The sequence below is a fragment of the Xenopus tropicalis genome, chromosome 9, assembly GCF_000004195.4.
Source record: "Xenopus tropicalis strain Nigerian chromosome 9, UCB_Xtro_10.0, whole genome shotgun sequence".
NCBI classification, from domain to species: domain Eukaryota; kingdom Metazoa; phylum Chordata; class Amphibia; order Anura; family Pipidae; genus Xenopus; species Xenopus tropicalis.
In genome coordinates, this window is record NC_030685.2 from 84,044,700 (window position 1) to 84,068,577 (window position 23,878).

The window sequence follows — 23,878 nt, forward strand, 5'->3', positions numbered from 1 at the left end:
CCCCTAAGAACAGATACTACACTTGATCTAATTGTCCCACTGTACTACTGCCCCATCTAATTGTCCCACTGTACTACTGCCCCATCTAATTGTCCCACTGTACTACTGCCCCATCTAATTGTCCCACTGTACTACTGCCCCATCTAATTGTCCCACTGTACTACTGCCCCATCTAATTGTCCCACTGTACTACTGCCCCATCTAATTGCCCCACTGTACTACTGCCCCATCTAATTGCCCCACTGTACTACTGTGCTGTCCATCCGTCCCACTGTACTAAATGTATAAAGCTGCTGTCTCAGCACAGTACTGGGCAGGAATCCAGTGTATCAGTTTCCCAGGCTGTTCCATTTCAGGAACTCAATTAGCTACAACCCCCCCCCCCCTGCTGCCCCCACCACTCCTGCCCCCCGGGAAGGGAAGAGCTACAGACACAGGGCTACAGGGCTGATCCACTGTCCCAAACCCAGGGGAAGCCTGAGAGCCTTTAGCTGCAGAGCCCTGAGTGCTGACAGGTAGGGGTGGTGCTGGGGTAGGTGCTGGGGTAATCCATGGGGGTAGTGGGGGTGCTGTGCCAGTTTATGGGGGGGGGGTTGCACCGACAGAGGAAATGGTATTAATACAATGAGCTGGGGGGTTTCAGAGGAGGGTGTAAGATTAGAAGGGGGAATATTGAGATATAGAGTATGGGGCAGTGTGGGGAGTGGGGGTTCTATATGGAGAATGGTATGTGGGTACCGAGGGAACAGAAAATGTTTGGGGGCTACAAAGGGTCATTCCAGGGTATTTGGGCTGAAGGTGCAGACCCAAGTATGGCAGGTCCAGAACCCTGTGAAGGCACTTAGAACCCAGTCAGCTCAGATATGGCAGCATAAGTGGCAATGTTGCAGAATACAGATGTATGTATAGTATGTACTAGGGACTGTGTGCTGGGTATAAAGTATAACTGGGGGTTACAGGGGCCCACTGGAGGCTTATTATAAATTTTGGGGGTAGAGGGGCAACTGACAATTATGTGGGAGGAGACTGGATGCTGCTGTGTGGGGGAACACCAAATAATCACTTTATCTGGGATGAGGGTACCTGGACTTGGGTACATTTGCCCTGTCCCCCAATATTCCCCTGACTACAGACCAACTGGGGGTCTAGACAGGTTAGTGATTTGGGGACCCAGCCTGCTGCCCTCAAGCCCAGATATATTTGCTGCTGCACCCCATTTACTACAACCCCAGGGTACATTTACCCCCTGTAACCATTTACTGCTCATGGGCTGCTCTCTTTCCCACGGTCAGGCACCGACTGTGTCACCACTCATTGACCTCTGTGTGTAGTTTAAAGTGTCTTAATAGAGTTTGGTCACTAGAGGGCATTGCTTCCCTGCCCAATATGATCCATACAATCAGTATTCTGTCTGTGCCAAGCTCCGACACTAAAAAATATTTATATACTAAGTTGGATGGACCTAGTAGGGTTGGGTCCATTTGCATCCAATACAGTGGGCTAGGGGAACCAGTCTAAACATTCAGCTGCTCATTCTTGTGGCCAGGAAACTATCTGCCTTCTTTATATTCCCCTCCAATGACCTCCTCAACTGATATGAATCCCCATCCCTTGCCAGACAGTGGGAAGGAGAGCAGCATTGGAACAGTAGGGAGAACCAGCACTCTGTACACATGACTGAGCTTGGATACTATTACTCTATTAGCAAAGAGTTAACATTGCATCATGGGATCTGTATTCTTTCTGCCTGTGCCTGTGGGGATAGAAGAATAGATCATAACGACCCTGTATTCTGCTTTACAGAATGGCATCTTCTGACCTTAGAGAAGAACTCAACTGTTCCATCTGCCTCAACATTTACGCCGACCCAGTGACCCTTAAATGCGGCCACAATTTCTGCCTGGCCTGTATCAAGAGTGTGTTGGCCACGCAGAAGGGCTCTGGGGCCTATTCGTGCCCTGAATGCAGAGCGGAGTTTCGGGAGCGGCCGGCACTGCAGAGGAACATGAAACTGAGCAACATAGCGGAGCGGTTCCGTTCTACTCGATCTACACAGCCCAAAAGGACTGGAATTTTCTGTACTTATTGCATTCACAGCCCGGCGCCTGCTGCCAAGTCTTGTCTCCTCTGTGAGGCCCATCTGTGTGAGAACCATGTCTTGGTCCATAGTAAGTCCCCAGAACATGTCCTCACTGACCCCACAACGTCCTTGAACAACCGAAAATGCTCAGTACACAAGGAGGTCATGAAGTATTATTGCCCCGAAGATGCTGTTTGCATCTGTGTCTCCTGCTGTGTGTTGGGGGAACATAGGGGCCACCAGGTGGAGCTCCTCAACGAGGCCACCGAGAAAAAGAAGAAGAGATTAAGAAATATTCTGGAAAATTTAACCTCAAAACAAGACCAGGCCCAGATTAGAATCCAGAACCTGCAGGAGCACAGGAGGGACGTGCAAGACAAAGCCGCCGCTGTATCGGACCAAGTCACGGCTCTTTTTGGGGACATCAGGGAACAGCTGGAAGCGTTAGAGAAGCGGGTGTTGTGTGAGATCTCCAGACAAGAGGAACAAGCTTTGCTTCATGTCTCTGATCTCATCCAGCAGCTTGAAATCCAAAAGGAGGAGTTGTCGGCAAAGATGCACCACATTGAAGCGCTGTGCAACATGACCGACCCATTAACTGTCCTACAGGGGCGGGAGTCGGACTATAATGAGCACAAAAGTCACAAGGACAGAGGAAGAGATGACAAAGACATGGCCGCCGTAGGAGATCTGGATGAGGTGTTGATCTCAGTGACTCTGCACAAAGCCTTAACTGATATTGTATCTGATGCAGAGAGAAAGAGAGGCCTCTTCATCCAGGAGGCCAGAGACGTCCTTCTAGATATCAACACCGCTCACAATAATGTTGTTGTATCCAGTGATCTGAAAAGTCTCTCGAGGTCAGATCAGAAGCAAAGCCACCGGCCGACACGGGGAAGATTTAAATTCTATTTCCAAATACTAAGCATCAGGTCCTTCTCATCCGGGCAGAGTTACTGGGAAGTGGAGACCAGTCAGACTGGTGGCTGGAAGATTGGCGTGGCCTTTCCCAGTATAGAAAGGAAAGGAGACCAGTCCTGGTTGGGGAACAACAAAAAGTCCTGGTGCCTGTACAAATATAATAAAGAGTTTTCAGTGATACACGACTCAAACATAAACCCCTTAACCATTGAGGCCCACTGCCAGAGGATTGGGATATTCCTCGACTATGAGGCTGGACGCTTGTCATTTTATGAGCTCACTGAGCCAATCAGGCACCTCCACACCTTCACCTCCACCTTCACTGAGCCTCTTCATGCTGCGTTCTATGTACGAGACAGCGGTTGGGTCAGAATTAGGAGCTAATCATGCTTCTTCATTGGCTGAAGATCAGCGGTACCGGATCTATCAATAGATATACAGCTGGTGACCAGAAGATTATAGTAAAGGAGATATGGTCAACAAGCATCTCTATCAGTTTCTTCTGCTGGACATTTATGCTTTGACTGATTGGTGCTGTTTATTGAATAAACTATTTTATATAGGGGCAATTTACTTTACCAGTGTCTTAGGGTCCTGGCCAGTAAACTCGATACCTTCTGGAAAAGGAGGAATCTCAAAAGAAACTCAGATAAGCCAGACTTTATCCATCTCACTCTACTAACATCTGGGAAAGTCTATGGCAGAAATGGCTGCCAAGATAATGATATGATATAGTCTCTATGTCCAACAGGTTTATCCATAGATAGAGCTACATATGTGGGTTAGGGTGGGTTGTAGGCCATAATTCAGGCAGGTAAATGTCTTTGGCCTGAAGTTATCCATTTAGCCTCTCTCATTTACTGATTCCATTGGTCAGGGTTTGGGTCATTAAAATGGCAAAGGCCTCTGTATATTTTGGGTTCTTGTTAATACCAACAGGTGTAGATGGTACATTTTCCTGATCTACTTACTTTTATGATCAAGTATTTATTAAGCCCCAAAAGGTTCTGCAGCTCTGAACTTTGGATTGGGACAATGTTCCCTCTTAGCCTTGTGCTTATATAGAGAACAATGGAAAAATGGAGAATAAAACAGGAAAAATAATATGGAAGAACCCAACACAAGGACAGAGGGGCCCCTGACTGGGAATATCTATGGTTCCATCTGTGATCAGTGACCAACCCCTAGATGGAGAAATGTTACTCCTACACTGTAATGTTACTACTGAGGGAACATCTGGAAGCCCTGGAGAAATGACTATTGAGTGAGAACCATATTGTCCCTTTCCAGGTAATGTACAAGTTGGAGCAAAAATAAGTAGAACAATTATATATCAAGGTTTAACACTGTATAGGCAATCTGGGGGCGAATATCATTGTTTATACCATTTTTTGCATCCAATGAAACAAAAACTACACATTCAACTGTCCAACATGTCATGATCTTTCTTGTATGGTTGTACATACTGGGATCCCATTGGCCGAACTGATTATTGATTCCTACTCTATGGGGCTCATTTCTCTACACCTCTCTTGGGGGTATATTTATTGTGCTGTGTAAAAAGTGGAGTGAAGCATTAACGGTAATGTTGCCCAGGGCAACCAATCAGCAATTAGATTTCAACAGTTGGAAAACCAAAGTAAAACATCTGATTGGCTGCTATGAGCAACATCAACAGTGATGTTTTACTCCACTTCTTACACCGCATGATAAATATACCCCTAAGTGTCTCTGGAAATCACGTAGGCAGTGGTGCATAGTGCCCCCAGCCGCCATGATAGGACCCAGCAATGTATGTCTCACCTTGAGCGCCACCCGCAGGAGAAACATGCCTGGCTTACACACACACACGTGGAAGTAGAAAGCAGCCGTGGGACTCTAACCCTTACTTGCCCTTTAGAGGTGTTTCCTACGTTGCAGATATTGAGTAACTTGCTTTGATCCCTCATCCTATAGGGCAGTTATCTACTTGTACAGCTGATTCTAAGGTTATGTGTTATATAAGTGACTGGTAATTAACCCGAAAATATTAATTATTGGCTAAACCTGTCTTATATAATACAGGTCTCTGTTATGTCTCTGTTATGTAACCCAAGCGCCACAAACTCTTACTCATGCTGAAGTGCACCCTGGGTTTATGGCATGTTACATATATATATCTATATATAGCGGTACATATTACACAAAAAGCCTTTATCCATTTAATTTTGCAAACATTGAAAACATATTTCAGTTATTTCCCTGTAATTACAGGATAACAAGCAGAGTCAAACCAGGGCCCAGGTCCCATCAGGAAACCACAAGCCCCAATATCTTCTCCTGTGGCCCCCCAGCTTCTTCCTTCCCCTTCTCTCCCACCTCTGGGACTAGAGACCATCTGGCCTACATTAGAACATGTCCTGGATTTTATGGAACATTTATGGATCGTGTAGCAGTTTACAGAAAACCTGTGCTGCCTGGCCTATTCTTCCCAAGATTGACAGAAGCCCAGTCATTTACAGTACAGACACCATGGCTTTAATATATGGGAAACAAAAGGCAAGGAGTCCAATAACATAAAGCCCAAGTCATATGTGAGGGAGACGGAGATGAAATATTGGGTTTATCCACATGAACCTTCCTTATGGAGAAGTCTATTCAGCCATGACATAAGATTCCAAGCGGTTTGGGTACCGACTCACTCTCCTAAGGCCCAAACTCTCCCATAGTAAGTAGGTTTGTGTCAATAGGTTTTATTTACAAAGTGGAAGGCAAGGTGCAAAGACCACAATCCACCTTTTTATTGTACTTTGCCCCCTGCCTCCTACTGCAGTTGAGTGGTGGCAGTCTGGGTCCATCTGGGACATACACAAGTGAGGGGAATGGAAGGGCTTGTGAGCCACCAGGAGGGTGGGGTGGCTTGGCACTGGCACTGGACCTTGTATACCAAAATAATTTGGCCAGGCACTGGCTTCAGCCACTGAACCTTTTCCCCTTTCTACAGTACATCTCCTTATGCAAAAGCCTTGTGGCTTATTCATAAACAATGGCCAAATTGGCAGAAACCCAGAGCAACCAAGGTGATTGGCTTTACAGCCAGCTCCAAATAAGACACTAATAATCCCCAACAGTAATGCCCATCCCCAATACACAAACATAAGGCCTAAGCCAGTTTGGGCATTTTCACCATTACATTTCCTTTTCGGCAGGCTGGTACAGGGTCAGACTAAGCTGGGGGGGTACCGGGTAAACCCAATGGGCCCTTGAGGGGGCTCCGCCTCGGGATTGCTGCTTGGCCGGGATCTGCAGGCCCTCTGACCATATAACAGTGGCCTCAAGTTTTCATGAGGAGAGAGGAGGTACACGGTGGACCGGTAATTTTTGATGGGGTGTTGGGGTGAGGGTAAGTCTTTGGCTGCCGAGGTCAGTGACCCCTATGTGAAAGTTAGAAAAAGAGACAGAGAAAAGCAAATAAGTCAAAAATGAAATGAAGACCAATTAAGAAATTACTAAGAACGTCATACTTTCAAAGAGGAGCCATTTGTTATTATGGTTTTCCCATGAGTCACATGACTATTTAGGGGTCATCTATACATTAGTGTGTCCCTTAGTCAGGTGGTGCCACAAGTGAAGGTGCCCAAATGGTTGCTTTAATGGTTTTCCGCTGCCAGATTCTGGGGAGGTTTCAGGTGGCATTTAGCTCTGCTCTTCTGTGGCACAATATGTCCGTGCCAGTCATTAGGTAGAAATTCAGTGGGCATATCTTCAGGATCAATGCATCATGGTGCTACGTGGCTGCCAAGGTTTAAATATTAGAACACATAGTTCAAGTTGCCCCAGGGACTTGTCCAATTGCCATCTTGGAGTCAGGAAGGAATATTTTTCCCCTCTGAGGCAAATTAGAGAGGCTTCAGATGGGGTTTTTGCCTTCCTCGGGGCAACTAGCAGTTAGGCAGGTTATATATAGGCATTATGGTTGAACTTGATGGACGTAACCTAACTTACTATGTAACATAAAAGTGGGGGTGGGGTGGAGAATATTAATGTAACATTTGAATGATGCAGACTGGTAGGAACCCAACCTCTCCCCCAACTGATCCAGAAGCAAAATAACCCCCAATGTTATATAAGTCATGGTACCACCAGCCCTTTAATCTGTGCCCCCAGTTAGATGGGTCAGGCAAGGGGTTAAATCAATACATTGATTTTTCTTTAAATCCTTCATAAATCGGTCAATATACGACATCTCTGTAATTTTGCTTCGTGGCAGTTTCCTTATCTGCGCTGAGCAGAGTTTAGTTTAAATGTTACTTTTATGGCCCCCGTGCAGCTATAAATGCCTGGGTGCTCCCCCCCTGCCACACTGTGCATGATGGGTGCCTACAGGGTGCTACTCGCACTGCTGCTCTGCTCTCTGTACCAGGGAGCCCATAACCTGACACCCAATGAGAAGCTTGTGGCCCTTGCTGGACCCATAACAAGCAGTGTATTGGGGCCACTGAATGAGGGAAATGGAGACATTGGGTGCCATGATGCCCTTTTGCAGAAGCTTAGAGACCGGCTGCCAACGCTGAGCCAATATGGCGCCACCCATTATAAGCTGAACCTACAGTGGGCTGCCCTGTTCCACAAGGGGTATGATCAGACAGGGCAAGTCCAGTGCTACCGGAACCTGCTCCAACTGCTGGTCAGTGAGAACATGAAGCCGGTGGTCATTCTGCAAGGAGAGCGCAGCAGTGGCCTCTTGCTTTCCGCTGCCAGTAGCCAAGCGGCCAGTGACTTGGCCAATGAGTATGTGGCCCATGCTGACTTTGCCTTCAATGTGTTCGGTGATTTGGTTCAGACCTGGATCACCTTTGATGTTCCCACAGGACAGAGCGGGGAGGCATCTCCTGGGGGCCTGAAGGCCCTGCTCCGTGCCCACCAGAGAACCCATGACTTGTACAGGGGCAAATACTCTTCCAAAGGTGAGAGACTCCGGGGCATCATTGGGACCTGGTAAAGAGATATTTATAAATGCCCCAGTCATTAGCCCCTGGGTGGTGGGGCCCTGCCAGTCAGTAGAATGGGACCCCAGAAAGCATGACCACGCCCCTTATCCACCATGGCCACGCCCCATTATCCTCACCCATGTTGCACCCAGACCCTGCCCACTACCCCGCAAGTTCCCCTTTGGAACATGAGAATTGCACCTTTGCATCTCTTGGGACCCCCTTAGCAACGGGGCATCTGATTGTACCCAATAGCAACCAATCAGCAATTAGTTTTAACAGTCTACTACAAATTATAAAATGTAAGCAGAGGCCTGATTGGCCCTAGGGGGCCACTGTTTTGTCGTTGCCAACTTTCTGTTCATCGTGGCTACTTTGTTATCCGTTTCCTTTCTCAGGTGGGAAACTGTCTGTTGCCATGGAACCGGCCTTACTGGAGGCATCTCTGTCCCTTCAGCCACGTCACCGGGTAAATATCCAATATTCTGTCTGTATTAGTTATTAAAGGGGAACTCCACCTAAAAACTTTTTTTCCAACTCCCCAATACCCATTCATTCCTCATTCTCACTGGGTTTATAGTTATGTGTAACTGTCACTGTGTCTGTCCCTTTCCCTTCCCTGCACTGCTGGTTCTGACTCCTGATACAACTCCCCAATATCCATTCATCCCTCATTCTCACTGGGTTTATAGTTATGTGTAACTGTCACTGTGTCTGTCCCTTTCCCTTCCCTGCACTGCTGGTTCTGACTCCTGATACAACTCCCCAATATCCATTTATTCCTCATTCTCACTGGGTTTATAGTTATGTGTAACTGTCACTGTGTCTGTCCCTTTCCCTTCCCTGCACTGCTGGTTCTGACTCCTGATACAACTCCCCAATACCCATTCATTCCTCATTCTCACTGGGTTTATAGTTATGTGTAACTGTCACTGTGTCTGTCCCTTTCCCTTCCCTGCACTGCTGGTTCTGACTCCTGATACAACTCCCCAATATCCATTCATCCCTCATTCTCACTGGGTTTATAGTTATGTGTAACTGTCACTGTGTCTGTCCCTTTCCCTTCTCTGCACTGCTGGTTCTGACTCCTGATACGACTCCCCAATATCCATTCATTCCTCATTCTCACTGGGTTTATAGTTATGTGTAACTGTCACTGTGTCTGTCCCTTTCCCTTCCCTGCACTGCTGGTTCTGACTCCTGATACGACTCCCCAATATCCATTCATTCCTCATTCTCACTGGGTTTATAGTTATGTGTAACTGTCACTGTGTCTGTCCCTTTCCCTTCCCTGCACTGCTGGTTCTGACTCCTGATACAACTCCCCAATATCCATTCATTCCTCATTCTCACTGGGTTTATAGTTATGTGTAACTGTCACTGTGTCTGTCCCTTTCCCTTCCCTGCACTGCTGGTTCTGACTCCTGATACAACTCCCCAATATCCATTCATTCCTCATTCTCACTGGGTTTATAGTTATGTGTAACTGTCACTGTGTCTGTCCCTTTCCCTTCCCTGCACTGCTGGTTCTGACTCCTGATACAACTCCCCAATATCCATTCATTCCTCATTCTCACTGGGTTTATAGTTATGTGTAACTGTCACTGTGTCTGTCCCTTTCCCTTCCCTGCACTGCTGGTTCTGACTCCTGATACAACTCCCCAATATCCATTCATTCCTCATTCTCACTGGGTTTATAGTTATGTGTAACTGTCACTGTGTCTGTCCCTTTCCCTTCTCTGCACTGCTGGTTCTGACTCCTGATACAACTCCCCAATATCCATTATCATTACTATTATTTTTTTTTTGGCGGGGTGGGGCATACATAAAATCCTTAGTTTATTTCTAATTAAATTGTTTCTCTTTTCAGGAGTTTGTTGATTTTGTTGCTCTGAAGATAAACTACAGTTGCAAGAATGGAATCAGTTTGGAGAAACCTCATTGGGAACAGGTACCATATCCCCCATATAGTGTAACTGTAACTCCCTGTATTTAGCTAAATGGTTCTGGTATCTGTCACCTTGTTATGGGCTAAGGGGGCCCAGCCTGAAGGCCAGTTAGGGGGGATTTGGGGTGAGAGCTTATTTGTGCCCTGGGTACCCCTGGAACTATAGAGGGGTGACTGTTACCCCAATGTTTCTATATATCTGTAACCTTGTTATGGGCTAAGGGGGCCCAGCCTGAAGGCCAGTTAGGGGGGGATTTGGGGTGAGTGCTTATTTGTGCCCTGGGTACCCCTGGAACTATAGAGGGGTGACTGTTACCCCAATGTTTCTATATATCTGTAACCTTGTTATGGGCTAAGGGGGCCCAGCCTGAAGGCCAGTTAGGGGGGGATTTGGGGTGAGTGCTTATTTGTGCCCTGGGTACCCCTGGAACTATAGCAGGGTGACTGTTACCCCAATGTTTCTATATATCTGTAACCTTGTTATGGGCTAATTGGGCCCAGCCTGAAGGCCAGTTAGGGGGGGAGTTGGGGTGAGTGCTTATTTGTGCCCTGGGTACCCCTGGAACTATAGCAGGGTGACTGTTACCCCAATGTTTCTATATATCTGTAACCTTGTTATGGGCTAAGGGGGCCCAGCCTGAAGGCCAGTTAGGGGGGATTTGGGGTGAGTGCTTATTTGTGCCCTGGGTACCCCTGGAACTATAGCAGGGTGACTGTTACCCCAATGTTTCTATATATCTGTACCCTTATTGTGTTGCTATAGATATTTCTGGCTGATTGGGGGGTTTGTGTTACAGAGTATCTGGAAGGGGCTGCAGGTTCTGGTTTTCCAGTTGAAGCTCGGGGGCTGCGCTTCTCTATCAGATGAAAGTAGATATCTCCCGACCTACCAACTCGCTGCAGGTAAGTGACAATATCTGCTAGAAAGCTGACATTTACACTATTGGTTATTGCTGAGATTTTCTTTGATTTATCATATTTATTTTAAAATATCAGAAAAATGGCAGGAATCTCAGTCTGAATGTATATATTCTCTTTTTCCTTTAGGTCTGAGCAGCGCCGGGGCAGTGTTTCTGGGGTACGACATCAGCGCCTTCATAGACTATTCGCCCATAACTAAGGAAAGGTACGAACACAGCACTGACGGCCGGGGACTTGCCTTGGGCACCAGAAGCTTTTGGCCGGGCTGCTCCCATGTCTCAGGGGGGCTTAGTGCAGAAGTTACTATGTTCACAAGCATTTGTCCACTAGAGGTCACTGTTTCCCTTGAGAGTCTAAGGCAGTGCTCAGTGGAGAAGCCAATATGGCTGCCTCCAGTCACAGGGATAGGCACGATTATACTCAGTGGGAATAGTGCTCTGATATGGTCATGGTGGTGGGAGTGGATTTGGGGAAGGGGAAGATTATTGTTGCTGATATATCATATAAAGTGATAAAGGAAAGCATTATTTAGTGGCGGTGGGCCAAGCAGTGTTACTGGAGTCGGCAGGGTAAGGACAAGTGAGTATTACTCCAAGTGGTTCCAAATTACATGGGAGAGTCTTGAATCTGGACCTCAAAAGGAAAGGGACTTACTGGGAGTAGGCGGAGTTTCAAGTTGATTGGCGGATTGTCTAAGTGTAACTTGACATGACTAGGGCAGATTTAAGCCTAAAATGTCCTGACTTGGTTTGCAGTGAAAGTGACATTATAGTGTTTGCACAATTAATTATGTTTTCTGTCTCTCGTTAGGGTGGAACAAGGTGCAGAGAAGTCCCTCTTTGCCCCTCTAATTGCCCCTCGTTCCTCCTACACTACAGTCTGGGACCGATTTGCTAACCAGGCCCCGGCCGAGAGAGACTCCTTCCTGCAGGACGTGTTTCCCAGTGGGTTCTGGTGGGGCTCATCCACTGCTGCTTTCAGAGTGGAAGGGGGTTGGGCAGAAGGGGGGAAAGGAGAAACCATCTGGGACAGGTTTGGCCATCAAAACCTGGCAGCACAGAATGCCACCGCCAACGTGGCCTCCGACAGCTACCGGAAAACTGACTACGACGTCTATCTTCTCAAGGGCCTGCAGTCCAACGTGTACAAGTTCTCCATCGCCTGGTCCAGGATCTTCCCAAATGGGCTCAAATCCGAGGGGAGTAGAAAGGGGGTGGAATACTACAATACATTAATTGACAGCTTAAGAGCCGCAGGGGTGGAACCAATGGTTACTTTATTCCACTGGGATCTGCCCCAACCTCTGCAGGACCTTGGGGGCTGGACAAACGAGAACACGGTAGATGCCTTTGTAGACTACGCCGATTTCTGTTTCAGCCATTTTGGAGACCGTGTCAAACTCTGGATCACGTTTCATGAGCCGTGGGTCGTCAGCTACGCTGGTTATGGAACTGGGGAACATGCCCCAGGGATTAAGGACCCTGGAAATGCTTCTTACAAGGTATGTCCTGTGATATAAAGGGGTTGGTATATGGATAAAGGATCCCCCCAGTTTTAAACAAGATGGAAGGTGGAACTACCTACATGAGTTAGTTACAGTATTCTCAACCAATGACCAGATTCCCAACTGGGCTGGAAACAAACCAGGCCAACTAAACTGACCTCTGTTTAAACATCTCACTCAGTGCTGCTTCTTGGGTTGCAAATAGTTGAATAAGAGCAGCAGTCGCGAGTAGGAAGCAAGATGGTGACAGTAACACAGTCACTGGTTTCCAGTTGGCTTGGTCAATACCCAGCTCAGCACCCACGAAACTCTGCACCTCATTATATACATGTTTGAGGGGTGAGCAGGGAACCTCCATTGGACATGCAATTAGGGCCTGATTATGGTTTGGGGTTCAGCCGCCCCTTTAGTCTATAATGCAAATACATTATAGGGCTTTCAAGCCCAAGGGAAAGACATGTACAATCTAGTGATACAATTTATTTGTGACTTTATTGTCTTCAAGGTGGCCCACAACATCATCAAAGCTCACGCAAAAGCCTGGCATTTGTACGACGGCCAATACCGTGCCCATCAACAGGGCAAAGTGGGAATCTCTCTGAACTCAGACTGGGCGGAGCCAGCATCCCCGGCCAATCCTGCTGATGTTGAGGCGGCTGAGCGATACCTTCAGTTCATGCTGGGCTGGTTTGCACACCCTATACTGGTCGATGGGGACTACCCAGCCGTTCTCAAAACCCAAATACAGAAGAAGAACCAGCAGTGCCCTGGAACAGTCTCCCAGTTGCCCACCTTCACCGAGGTGGAAAAATCCAGCATCCATGGAACTGCAGACTTCCTGGGAATTTCCCATTATACCTCCAGGCTGGTCAATGCATCTGTTAGTGCAGCCTGTGTCTCCGGATATAACAACATTGGGGACTTTGAACCCTACGTGGACCCTTCATGGCCGGGGACCTCCTCACCGTGGATCTCAGTGGTGCCTTGGGGTATCAGGAGGCTGCTGAACTTTGTGAAAGAGGAGTATGCAACAGGCAGTCTGCCATTATACATCACGGGGAATGGGATGCCGACGGCACACAATGTAGAGATGTACAATGATCCAACCAGAGTGGACTATTTAAAGGCCTACATTAACGAGGTCCTGAAAGGTAACATTTTATAAAGCTGAACATTGAGGATGGTACCTATCTCCCAAAGCTTTCTGGGCGCTCCCCTTGGCAGTACCCTTGGTGCTACCCTTGGCACTCACCTTGGTGCTACCCTTCGTGCTACCCTAGGCGCTCCCCTTGATGCTCCCCTTGGCACTCCCCTTGGTGCTACCCTTGGCGCTCCCCTTGGTGCTACCCTTGGTGCTCCCCTTGGCGCTATCCTTGGTGCTACCCTTCGTGCTACCCTAGGCGCTCCCCTTGGCACTCCCCTTGGTGCTACCCTTGGCGCTCCCCTTGGTGCTACCCTTGGTGCTCCCCTTGGTGCTACCCTTGCCGCTCCCCTTGGTGCTACCCTTGGCGCTCCCCTTGGTGCTACCCTTGGCGCTACCCTTGGCGCTCCCCTTGGCGCTCCCCATGGCGCTCCCCTTGGCGCTCCCCTTGGTGCTACCCTTGGCGCTCCCCTTGGTGCTACCCTTGGTGCTACCCTTGGTGCTCCCTTTAGTGCTACCCTTTGTGCTCCCCTTGGCACTCCCCTTGGCGCTCCCCTTGGTGCTACCCTTGGCGCTACCCTTGGCGCTACCCTTGGCGCTACCCTTGGTGCTACCCTTGGCGCTACCCTTGGCGCTACCCTTGGTGCTCCCCTTGGCGCTACCCTTGGCGCTACCCTTGGTGCTCCCCTTGGCGCTACCCTTGGTGCTCCCCTCCTTGGGTTCTCTGTCCCCTTGATTATTACATAATAATAATAATGATTAATGATATCACCTTCTTCCCTTCCAGCTGTCAAGACTGATAATGTGCCAGTTGGAGCTTATATAGTCCGTTCCCTCCTGGATGGATTTGAAGGCCCCCAAGGTTACAGCCAGAGGTTTGGGTTACACCACGTGGATTTTGAGAACGGCAACAGGCAGAGGACCCCCAAAGAATCAGCTTATTTCTTCCACAGAATCATTGAAAATAACGGCTTCCCCGTGACGAAGAAGACCAACGTGCCACCGAATTCAAGATGGCCGTTAGCAAAGAAGTTACCTGCTCTGCCTTCTTCTGAGGTTCCTTCAAAGGCCCAAGTCGTATGGGAAACATTCTCAGGGCAAACTGATTTTGAAAGGGATATGTATTTCTATGGCACCTTTCCAAGCGACTTCCACTGGGGGGTTTCAACCTCGGCCTATCAGATAGAAGGTGGGTGGAACGCTGATGGGAAGGGGCCGAGTACATGGGACACCTACACGCATATTCCTGGGAATATTTATAATAATGACAATGGGGACGTTGCCTGTGACAGCTATAACCAAGCAGACGCAGACGTGTACATGCTCAGGGCCTTGGGAGTGACCAGCTATAGGTTCTCCTTGTCTTGGTCTCGGATCTTCCCAACTGGCACCGGCACCCCCAATGCAAAAGGGGTGGATTATTACAACGGACTTATCAACAAACTTGTAGAAAACCACATTGCCCCGATGGTGACACTTTACCACTTTGACCTTCCCCAGGCTCTTCAGGATATAGGTGGTTGGGAGAGCGATGCCGTGCTTGACGCATTTCACAGCTATGCCGACTATTGCTTTAAGACCTTTGGAGACCGGGTCAAGTTCTGGATGACGTTTAACCAACCCCACACTATTGTGACAGCTGGGTATGGCCTGGGGTTGATACCACCTGGACTGAAAGACGACCCAGGATCTGCTCCTTATAGAGTAGCCCATAATCTTTTGAAAGTCCATGCCAGGGTTTACCATACCTACGACCAACAGTATCGGGCTAGTCAAGGTGGCGTTATCTCTATAAGTCTCAACACAGAATGGGCAGAACCCAAAAACCCCAAAGACCCAAGAGACGTGACAGCAGCTGACAGATACTTACAGTTTTCACTCGGTTGGTTTGCCCACCCCATATTCAAAAATGGTGACTACCCAGATGCCATGAAGTGGCAAGTGGCCAACAAAAGTGACTTACAGAACCTAAAATCTTCCAGGCTGCCAAGCTTCACGGAGGAGGAGAAGGCCTACATCCAAGGAACGGCTGATGTCTTCTGCATTAACATCTACACTACGAAAATAGTTCAATATAAAACAATCTCCCTGAACCCTCCTTCTTTTGAAAGAGACAGGGATACGGTGGAAGAGGTCAACCCACAGTGGCCAACAATACCCTTCATAAACAGCAGAGCAGTGGCATGGGGGTTACGCCGGCTTCTTAACTGGGTGAAGGAGGAGTATGGGAACGTTCCCACCTATGTCACGGAGAATGGAGATGCAACAGACGACGTCCCACCAGATTATGATGACACCGCACGGATCTTCTACTACAAAACCTACATTGATGAGGCCTTGAAAGGTGAGTAACAAAGCTCGGTGTAGGTGTTCGTCATGGGTACCACATCAGGAACCTCCCTCAGCTCAGTACAAGCTCCACCCAATATTTACCCAAGTGTAGTGTTAGTGTTACTACTGTAATCCATGGGCTGCTCTCTTTCCTATGGCCATTCTATTGATGAGTATGGACCAAGAAGCAAAAAACATCAGGTTGAAGATATTTTGAGAGGGGGGCCCGGTGCACACTAGTTATGCCACTGAAAGGGTAACATAGGGAAGCACCTCTTTACAGAAAGGGTGATGCATACATAGAACAGCCTTCCAGCAGATGTGGTGAGGAATATTCCACTAAATTCAAAAATTTGTATTTAGCTTACAGCTTGGATGGTGTAAACCTAAAAGGCTATGCCCCGTGGTCTCTCATGGACTCATTTGAATGGAAATCAGGATACAGAGTGAGGTTCGGCCTGCACTACGTGGACTTCAAAAACCCAAGCCGCCCAAGGACAGCAAAGCACTCTGCCATCTACTACTCTCAAGTCATACGCAAGAACGGGATCCCACAGGGCAGGGAGGATGAGTTCTTCTATGGGGAGTTCCCCAAGGACTTTGCATGGAGTGTGGCCTCTGCAGCCTTCCAGGTAAGTCATTGTAGAACCATCTAGAGTCCTTTAGCTGCCCATGACCTGCAATGTGAGGGGCTGCAGAAACAGAGCCTGGCCCGATTATTAGATAAACTGCTCCGTTATGGCTAAGAGAAGTCTTTGACGTGCTGTTGTGTATCTGCAGATTGAAGGGGGCTGGAGAGCAGATGGGAAAGGTCTGAGCATCTGGGACCAGTTTACACACTCGCCATCCAGAATCGAAGACGACAGCAATGGGGACGTGGCCTGCAATAGCTACAACATGATGGAGAGGGACGTGGAGATGCTGAGGAACCTCAAAGTCTCCCATTACCGATTTTCAATATCGTGGCCAAGAGTCCTTCCAGACGGGACCGTGAAGTCTTTCAATCAAGCCGGTCTGGATTATTACATCCGCCTGATAGATGCTCTTCTGGCTGCCAATATAGAACCCCAGGTAATCAAGTCATGATGTTGTGATATACTGGTCAGAATCAGTTAATCCACTGTCATTTATATGAATGTAGTTCAGTATCAACAGAAGTTCTGTAGGATGGACATCCCTCATTATAGGAAGGAGAATGCATAGGAAGAAACCTGAGCACATTGGCACCTCTGCCTCTAGAACTGGGAAGGGGCACCTCCTTCAACTTTTGCTTATTCTCTGTACCTCCAGCTCATAGGTTGCTTTCTTTCCATAGTCAATGAGTGGGTGGGGCTTGGTCCTGATACAGAAGCCAGTTATGGGGTTTCATGTACTTTCCTTGACCAATACTCATGGGGAAACATCTGGGCCTCTTCTATCAGGTCCAAGCACCACCAATGATATTAAACAATATAATCTATACAACACCATTACAAACACCCCCCTTTTGACATTTACAGGTAACTTTGTATCACTGGGATCTTCCACAAGAGCTACAGAACATGGGCGGTTGGGAAAATGAGACCATGGTGCAATGGTTTAAAGAGTACGCAGACTTGATATTCCAAAAACTGGGAGACAAGGTGAAGATGTGGATAACGTTCAATGAACCGTACATTATTGCCCTCCTTGGCTACGGCTATGGCAACTTTGCCCCAGGTAAGTGGCAGATACACACCTGAACAGGACTCAGAGAAGATCTGAAAGCATTTATTGGCCTAGCACCAAAAGACTTTGGCATAGTCCTTACACCGAATGTCCCCTAATCTCTTCTTGTTTGAGGGCCTGTATACTGATTGGAGGGGGCTATCGTACAATTGAATTGAATCTGCAAATGAATGGGCTAGGGTCCAGTGGAATGGAATATCCTCGTCCAATATAACTGTGAACCCATTGGTCAGCGGTGAACTTGTTATCATTCAATCTCCATTGGTTTCATTCTTTTAAGGTGTTAATGTAAGAATTGGGACCGCCCCCTACGTGGTGGGACACAACATTATCAAGGCCCACGCAGAGGCGTGGCATCTGTACAATGATAAGTACAGGGCGGCACAAGGGGGCCTCATCTCCATTACTGTCAACTCCGATTGGGCAGAGCCAAGGAACCCCTACAAGCAGGAGGATGTGGAGGCTGCTAGAAGATACTTGTCGGTATGGAAGCCATGTAGACACTTGGGCTGAAATGTGGGTCCATTTGCATTCGCTCCTCTAGGATCCTCACCCCTGGATATATCTGTCCAGCCCTGCCAACCTTCTTCTATTTCTCTGTACCTTCTGTTCCTGGAATGGTTCTTTCCCATGGTCAAATAGGGAGCTGAGTTGGGTCCAACTGAGAAGCTGGGTTTTCTCAATGGTTTGATCTCTATGGGCCGAGTCCAGGGTAAAGTGTCTGGGTCAGGCCATGAAGATCAATGCAAGAAGTTTGCTTCTCATTTTGCTGTGACCTTCGCTCCATGTACTTGACCATGGGAAAGAGAGCAGCCCAGGAACAGCAAATATACAGATCTGTCCATGGAAGGTTAAGAATGCAAAGAGACCCAAGAGTCAATAGGTTTTTGTATTTAGTTACTACTTGCTTAATTACCTCTAACAATTGGCTTTATAGAAGGAGACTTCTGGCTATTGGACCAAAAGAGAGAATCGAATCATGCAGAATGCACCAATGAACAGATTTGATTGGCCGGACATTCAGTTAGCTAAAATACTTGTTTGTATAACTAGAATAGTCGGCCACGATCTGCACTTCCAAGGGCAACTAATCTCCACGTGTGCCGTCACCCTAAGCTGACACGTGACCAATGTTGGGCAATTATATAACTTTAAGGGCAAAGGTGCCCCATGGGGGGAGGCAACTCATTCTGCATTTATTGGGCCTTATCTCCGGGCGAGTCCATAGTATGGCGGGGGGGTTCAAAGCCGGCGCTTATCAGCTCAGAAGATGGAAAATATTTATTGAAGCCAAAGTTCTGCCCTGACAATAGGATGGGGGGGGGGGGGGGGGTATTAGTGGAACCAAATCCAGATCCATTTACACTATTAAAATAAATTGTATTTCCTTTATGTAAGTTTTTTTGCGGTTGGTTCGCTGATCCCATTTTCCATGGAGACTACAACGAAGTCATGAAGACGAGGATCCTGGAGAGGAGTTTGGGTCAGGGGCTGACTACATCCCGGTAAGGGCAATGCCTTATGGCACTAAGGGGGATATCTGCCGGCGCATTGTTATGGGGGGCTTATTCACTATCCTTCATTTTCTGCCAGACTCCCAGAATTCACGGAGAGCGAGAAGCAAAGAATTAAGGGAACTCATGATTTCTTTGGGCTCAATCATTACACCACGGTGCTGGCAGCGCCCCTGGACTTCCCAGAAGGAGACCCGACGTATGACGCAGACAGGTAACCACCCCTGAATTACCCAGGGGCAATAGTCAGAGAATGTGATTGGCAGAATCCCTAACTGGCACATAGGGGGGCACATCATTATCTGTCTGCCCTATAGATGCAGGGATTGGAGGAGGCATTTGGGGGCCAGACTTTTGCTGTAGGGTCACAGACATAGTGGGGTTCCACTGTGGATCCAACCTGATGTCCCCATTCCACAACTCTAGTCCAAGTATGGACTCCTCTGGTCAGAAGGAAATACGTCCCCATAGATTGTAATGGGATTGGCCAATACTATGATTGCCAGACCAATACCCTGCGCCTTTCTGTATGATATAGAGGTACCGCTGTGATGAGTGATCGGACCTGGCTCGGTTCCGGCTCTAACTGGCTGAGGGTCACCCCGTTTGGCCTAAGGAGGCTGCTCAACTGGATAAAGGAAACGTACAACAACCCCCCCATTTATGTGACAGAAAACGGGATTTCGGAACGCGGGACCAATCTGAAGGACGTATGGAGGGAACATTATTATAAATATTATATCAATGAGGCGCTGAAAGGTATGGGGCCCAGTTACCCAGGGGTTACAACATGGCTGCAATACTCACTCATATCCAGCTCATTCTCCCATCACTTCCTGCTTGTGGGATCTTTAAAGGGGCGGGCTCTTGAATTATTTGCCTTCTTCTTCTGCCTCTTTCCAGCTTTCAAATGGGGGTCACTGACCCCGGCAGCCAGAAACTATTGCTCTGTTGTTTTTTATTACTTATCTTTCTGTGCCTTTTACTATTCATATTCCCATCTCTCGTTTAAACCACTGCCTGTGCTGTATCTGGTAGGCAGCCCCTTGGCGCAGGGTAAGTCCCACATCCCACCATTGCTTCCATCCCAACCGCTCTGTGTTGCCCCCATTTAACAGCTGTCAAATACGATGGAGCCGACCTCAGGGGTTACGCAGCCTGGAGCCTGATGGATAACTTCGAGTGGGCAGCAGGATACACGGAAAGGTTCGGACTGTATTACGTCAACTTCACGGACCCCGGGGTCCCGCGTATCCCTAAGGATTCTGTAAAGTACTACAGATCTATCATTCAGTGCAATGGTTTCCCAGACCCCAAAGATGGCACCCCCCCTTGTCTTCAGCCTGAACCCGAAGGTAATCTCATTATAGTTATTGTCTTATAATACTCTATATGTATTGTGTATGTATGTATTCTATCACAGAACCCCTTAATGACTTCTAATACCTTATAATTTACCATAGGGGGTACATTATCCCTCATAATACATGAGTGATACTCAGAGTTCCCTGTATAACTCAGCCTGCAGCCTTGTGCCTTTATATGGGCACAGAACCCCTCAGTGACTGCTAATATCCTTATCATTTACAGTAGGGGGTACATTATCCCTCATAATACATGAGTGATACTCAGAGTTCCCTGTATAACTCAGCCTGCAGCCTTGTGCCTTTATATGGGCACAGAACCCCTCAGTGACTGCTAATATCCTTATCATTTACAGTAGGGGGTACATTATCCCTTATAATACATGAGTGATACTCAGAGTTCCCTGTATAACTCAGCCTGCAGCCTTGTGCCTTTATATGGGGGGCACAGAACCCCTCAGTGACTGCTAATATCCTTATCATTTACAGTAGGGGGTACATTATCCCTTATAATACATGAGTGATACTCAGAGTTCCCTGTATAACTCAGCCTGCAGCCTTGTGCCTTTATATGGGCACAGAACCCCTCAGTGACTGCTAATATCCTTATCATTTACAGTAGGGGGTACATTATCCCTTATAATACATGAGTGATACTCAGAGTTCCCTGTATAACTCAGCCTGCAGCCTTGTGCCTTTATATGGGCACAGAACCCCTCAGTGACTGCTAATATCCTTATCATTTACAGTAGGGGGTACATTATCCCTTATAATACATGAGTGATACTCAGAGTTCCCTGTATAACTCAGCCTGCAGCCTTGTGCCTTTATATGGGCACAGAACCCCTCAGTGACTGCTAATATCCTTATCATTTACAGTAGGGGGTACATTATCCCTCATAATACATGAGTGATACTCAGAGTTCCCTGTATAACTCAGCCTGCAGCCTTGTGCCTTTATATGGGCACAGAACCCCTCAGTGACTGCTAATATCCTTATCATTTACAGTAGGGGGTACATTATCCCTTATAATACATGAGTGATACTCAGAGTTCCCTGTATAACTCAGCCTGCAGCCTTGTGCCTTTATATGGGCACAGAACCCCTCAGTGACTGCTAATATCCTTATCATTTACAGTAGGGGGTACATTATCCCTTATAATACATGAGTGATACTCAGAGTTCCCTGTATAACTCAGCCTGCAGCCTTGTGCCTTTATATGGGGGGCACAGAACCCCTCAGTGACTGCTAATATCCTTATCATTTACAGCAGCGTTTTTCAACCACTGTTCCGCGGCACACTAGTGTGCCGCGAGATGTTGCCTGGTGTGCCGTAGGCAGGGCACCAATGTACTAGGGGGGCACTGCTCTTGGCACCAATGTACTAGGGGGGCACAGCTGCTGGGCACCAATGTACTAGGGGGGCACTGCTGCTGGGCACCAGTGTACTAGGGGGGCACTGCTCTTGGCACCAATGTACTAGGGGGGCACTGCTGCTGGGCACAGAGTTAAATTTTTTAACATTTTCTAATGGTGGTGTGCCTCATGATTTTTTTCATGAAACAAGTGTGCCTTTGCCCAAAAAAGGTTGAAAAACACTGATTTACAGTAGGGGGGTACATTATCCCTTATAATACATGAGTGATACTCAGAGTTCCCTGTATAACTCAGCCTGCAGCCTTGTGCCTTTATATGGGGGGCACAGAACCCCTCAGTGACTGCTAATATCCTTATCATTTACAGTAGGGGGTACATTATCCCTTATAATACATGAGTGATACTCAGAGTTCCCTGTATAACTCAGCCTGCAGCCTTGTGCCTTTATATGGGGGGCACAGAACCCCTCAGTGACTGCTAATATCCTTATCATTTACAGTAGGGGGTACATTATCCCTTATAATACATGAGTGATACTCAGAGTTCCCTGTATAACTCAGCCTGCAGCCTTGTGCCTTTATATGGGCACAGAACCCCTCAGTGACTGCTAATATCCTTATCATTTACAGTAGGGGGTACATTATCCCTTATAATACATGAGTGATACTCAGAGTTCCCTGTATAACTCAGCCTGCAGCCTTGTGCCTTTATATGGGGGGCACAGAACCCCTCAGTGACTGCTAATATCCTTATCATTTACAGTAGGGGGTACATTATCCCTTATAATACATGAGTGATACTCAGAGTTCCCTGTATAACTCAGCCTGCAGCCTTGTGCCTTTATATGGGGGGCACAGAACCCCTCAGTGACTGCTAATATCCTTATCATTTACAGTAGGGGGTACATTATCCCTTATAATACATGAGTGATACTCAGAGTTCCCTGTATAACTCAGCCTGCAGCCTTGTGCCTTTATATGGGCACAGAACCCCTCAGTGACTGCTAATATCCTTATCATTTACAGTAGGGGGTACATTATCCCTTATAATACATGAGTGATACTCAGAGTTCCCTGTATAACTCAGCCTGCAGCCTTGTGCCTTTATATGGGCACAGAACCCCTCAGTGACTGCTAATATCCTTATCATTTACAGTAGGGGGTACATTATCCCTTATAATACATGAGTGATACTCAGAGTTCCCTGTATAACTCAGCCTGCAGCCTTGTGCCTTTATATGGGCACAGAACCCCTCAGTGACTGCTAATATCCTTATCATTTACAGTAGGGGGTACAGTATCCCTTATAATACATGAGTGATACTCAGAGTTCCCTGTATAACTCAGCCTGCAGCCTTGTGCCTTTATATGGGCACAGAACCCCTCAGTGACTGCTAATATCCTTATCATTTACAGTAGGGGGTACATTATCCCTTATAATACATGAGTGATACTCAGAGTTCCCTGTATAACTCAGCCTGCAGCCTTGTGCCTTTATATGGGCACAGAACCCCTCAGTGACTGCTAATATCCTTATCATTTACAGTAGGGGGTCTGAGTTTATGCACTGATCTTTATTCCACCCTATCCCCTTACAGGCACAGCTAAAACAACTGACCAATCACACGTCACTACTGCCCAACCAATACAAGGAGATGAAGGAACGGTTTCCTTCCTGGGACTGGGAATCTCCGCTGCGGACGCTCAGATCGCTCTGTACGTGGAATTCGCGCTCATGATCGCTGGGGTTCTAGGGATTATACTATTTGGTGTTTTATACAGCAAGTTGGCCAAAAAATTTAAAAAGTCAGTAACATCATTTTGATTGGCTGCACTTTCTGGGAAACTGTCGAACAGTTCTGGCGACTCTCAGGGGCTTTTATTGCTTAATCCAGGCAAATAAATGTTTATATATTATTATTGGTTTGGAGTTGTCGGTTAAAACACGGTATTTTGGTGATATCAACGGAATATTAACCCACGCTGCCCCCCTGGATCTATAAAGAAACATTTTACTTAACTTTGCCTTTAAAGCGACTGTATATTTTGAGATGTATATTTCCATTTATATAAAAAGCTTTGTTTACAGACTTTTGCCT

At 47.3% G+C, this 23,878-nt stretch overlaps 2 protein-coding genes across 2 annotated transcripts; both read left to right on the forward strand.

The window, feature by feature from the left end:
- Positions 1-457: 457 nt before the first annotated feature.
- On the forward strand, positions 458-4,430 carry MGC79670 (protein). Its single transcript, NM_001007508.1, has 2 exons — positions 458-515; positions 1,804-4,430. The coding sequence occupies exon 2, from the start codon at positions 1,805-1,807 to the stop codon at positions 3,383-3,385; it is 1,581 nt and encodes a 526-aa protein (NP_001007509.1). The 5' UTR covers positions 458-515; position 1,804; the 3' UTR covers positions 3,386-4,430.
- Positions 4,431-7,325: 2,895 nt separating this feature from the next.
- Positions 7,326-23,869, forward strand: lct.2 (lactase, gene 2). Its single transcript, XM_012970934.2, has 17 exons — positions 7,326-7,947; positions 8,370-8,440; positions 9,842-9,922; positions 10,717-10,822; positions 10,967-11,045; positions 11,651-12,341; positions 12,850-13,495; positions 14,273-15,829; positions 16,180-16,448; positions 16,597-16,887; positions 17,316-17,514; positions 17,804-18,006; positions 18,922-19,028; positions 19,117-19,251; positions 19,576-19,796; positions 20,156-20,392; positions 23,378-23,869. The coding sequence occupies exons 1-17, from the start codon at positions 7,350-7,352 to the stop codon at positions 23,602-23,604; spliced, it is 5,718 nt and encodes a 1,905-aa protein (XP_012826388.2). The 5' UTR covers positions 7,326-7,349; the 3' UTR covers positions 23,605-23,869.
- The last annotated feature ends 9 nt before the right edge of the window (positions 23,870-23,878 follow it).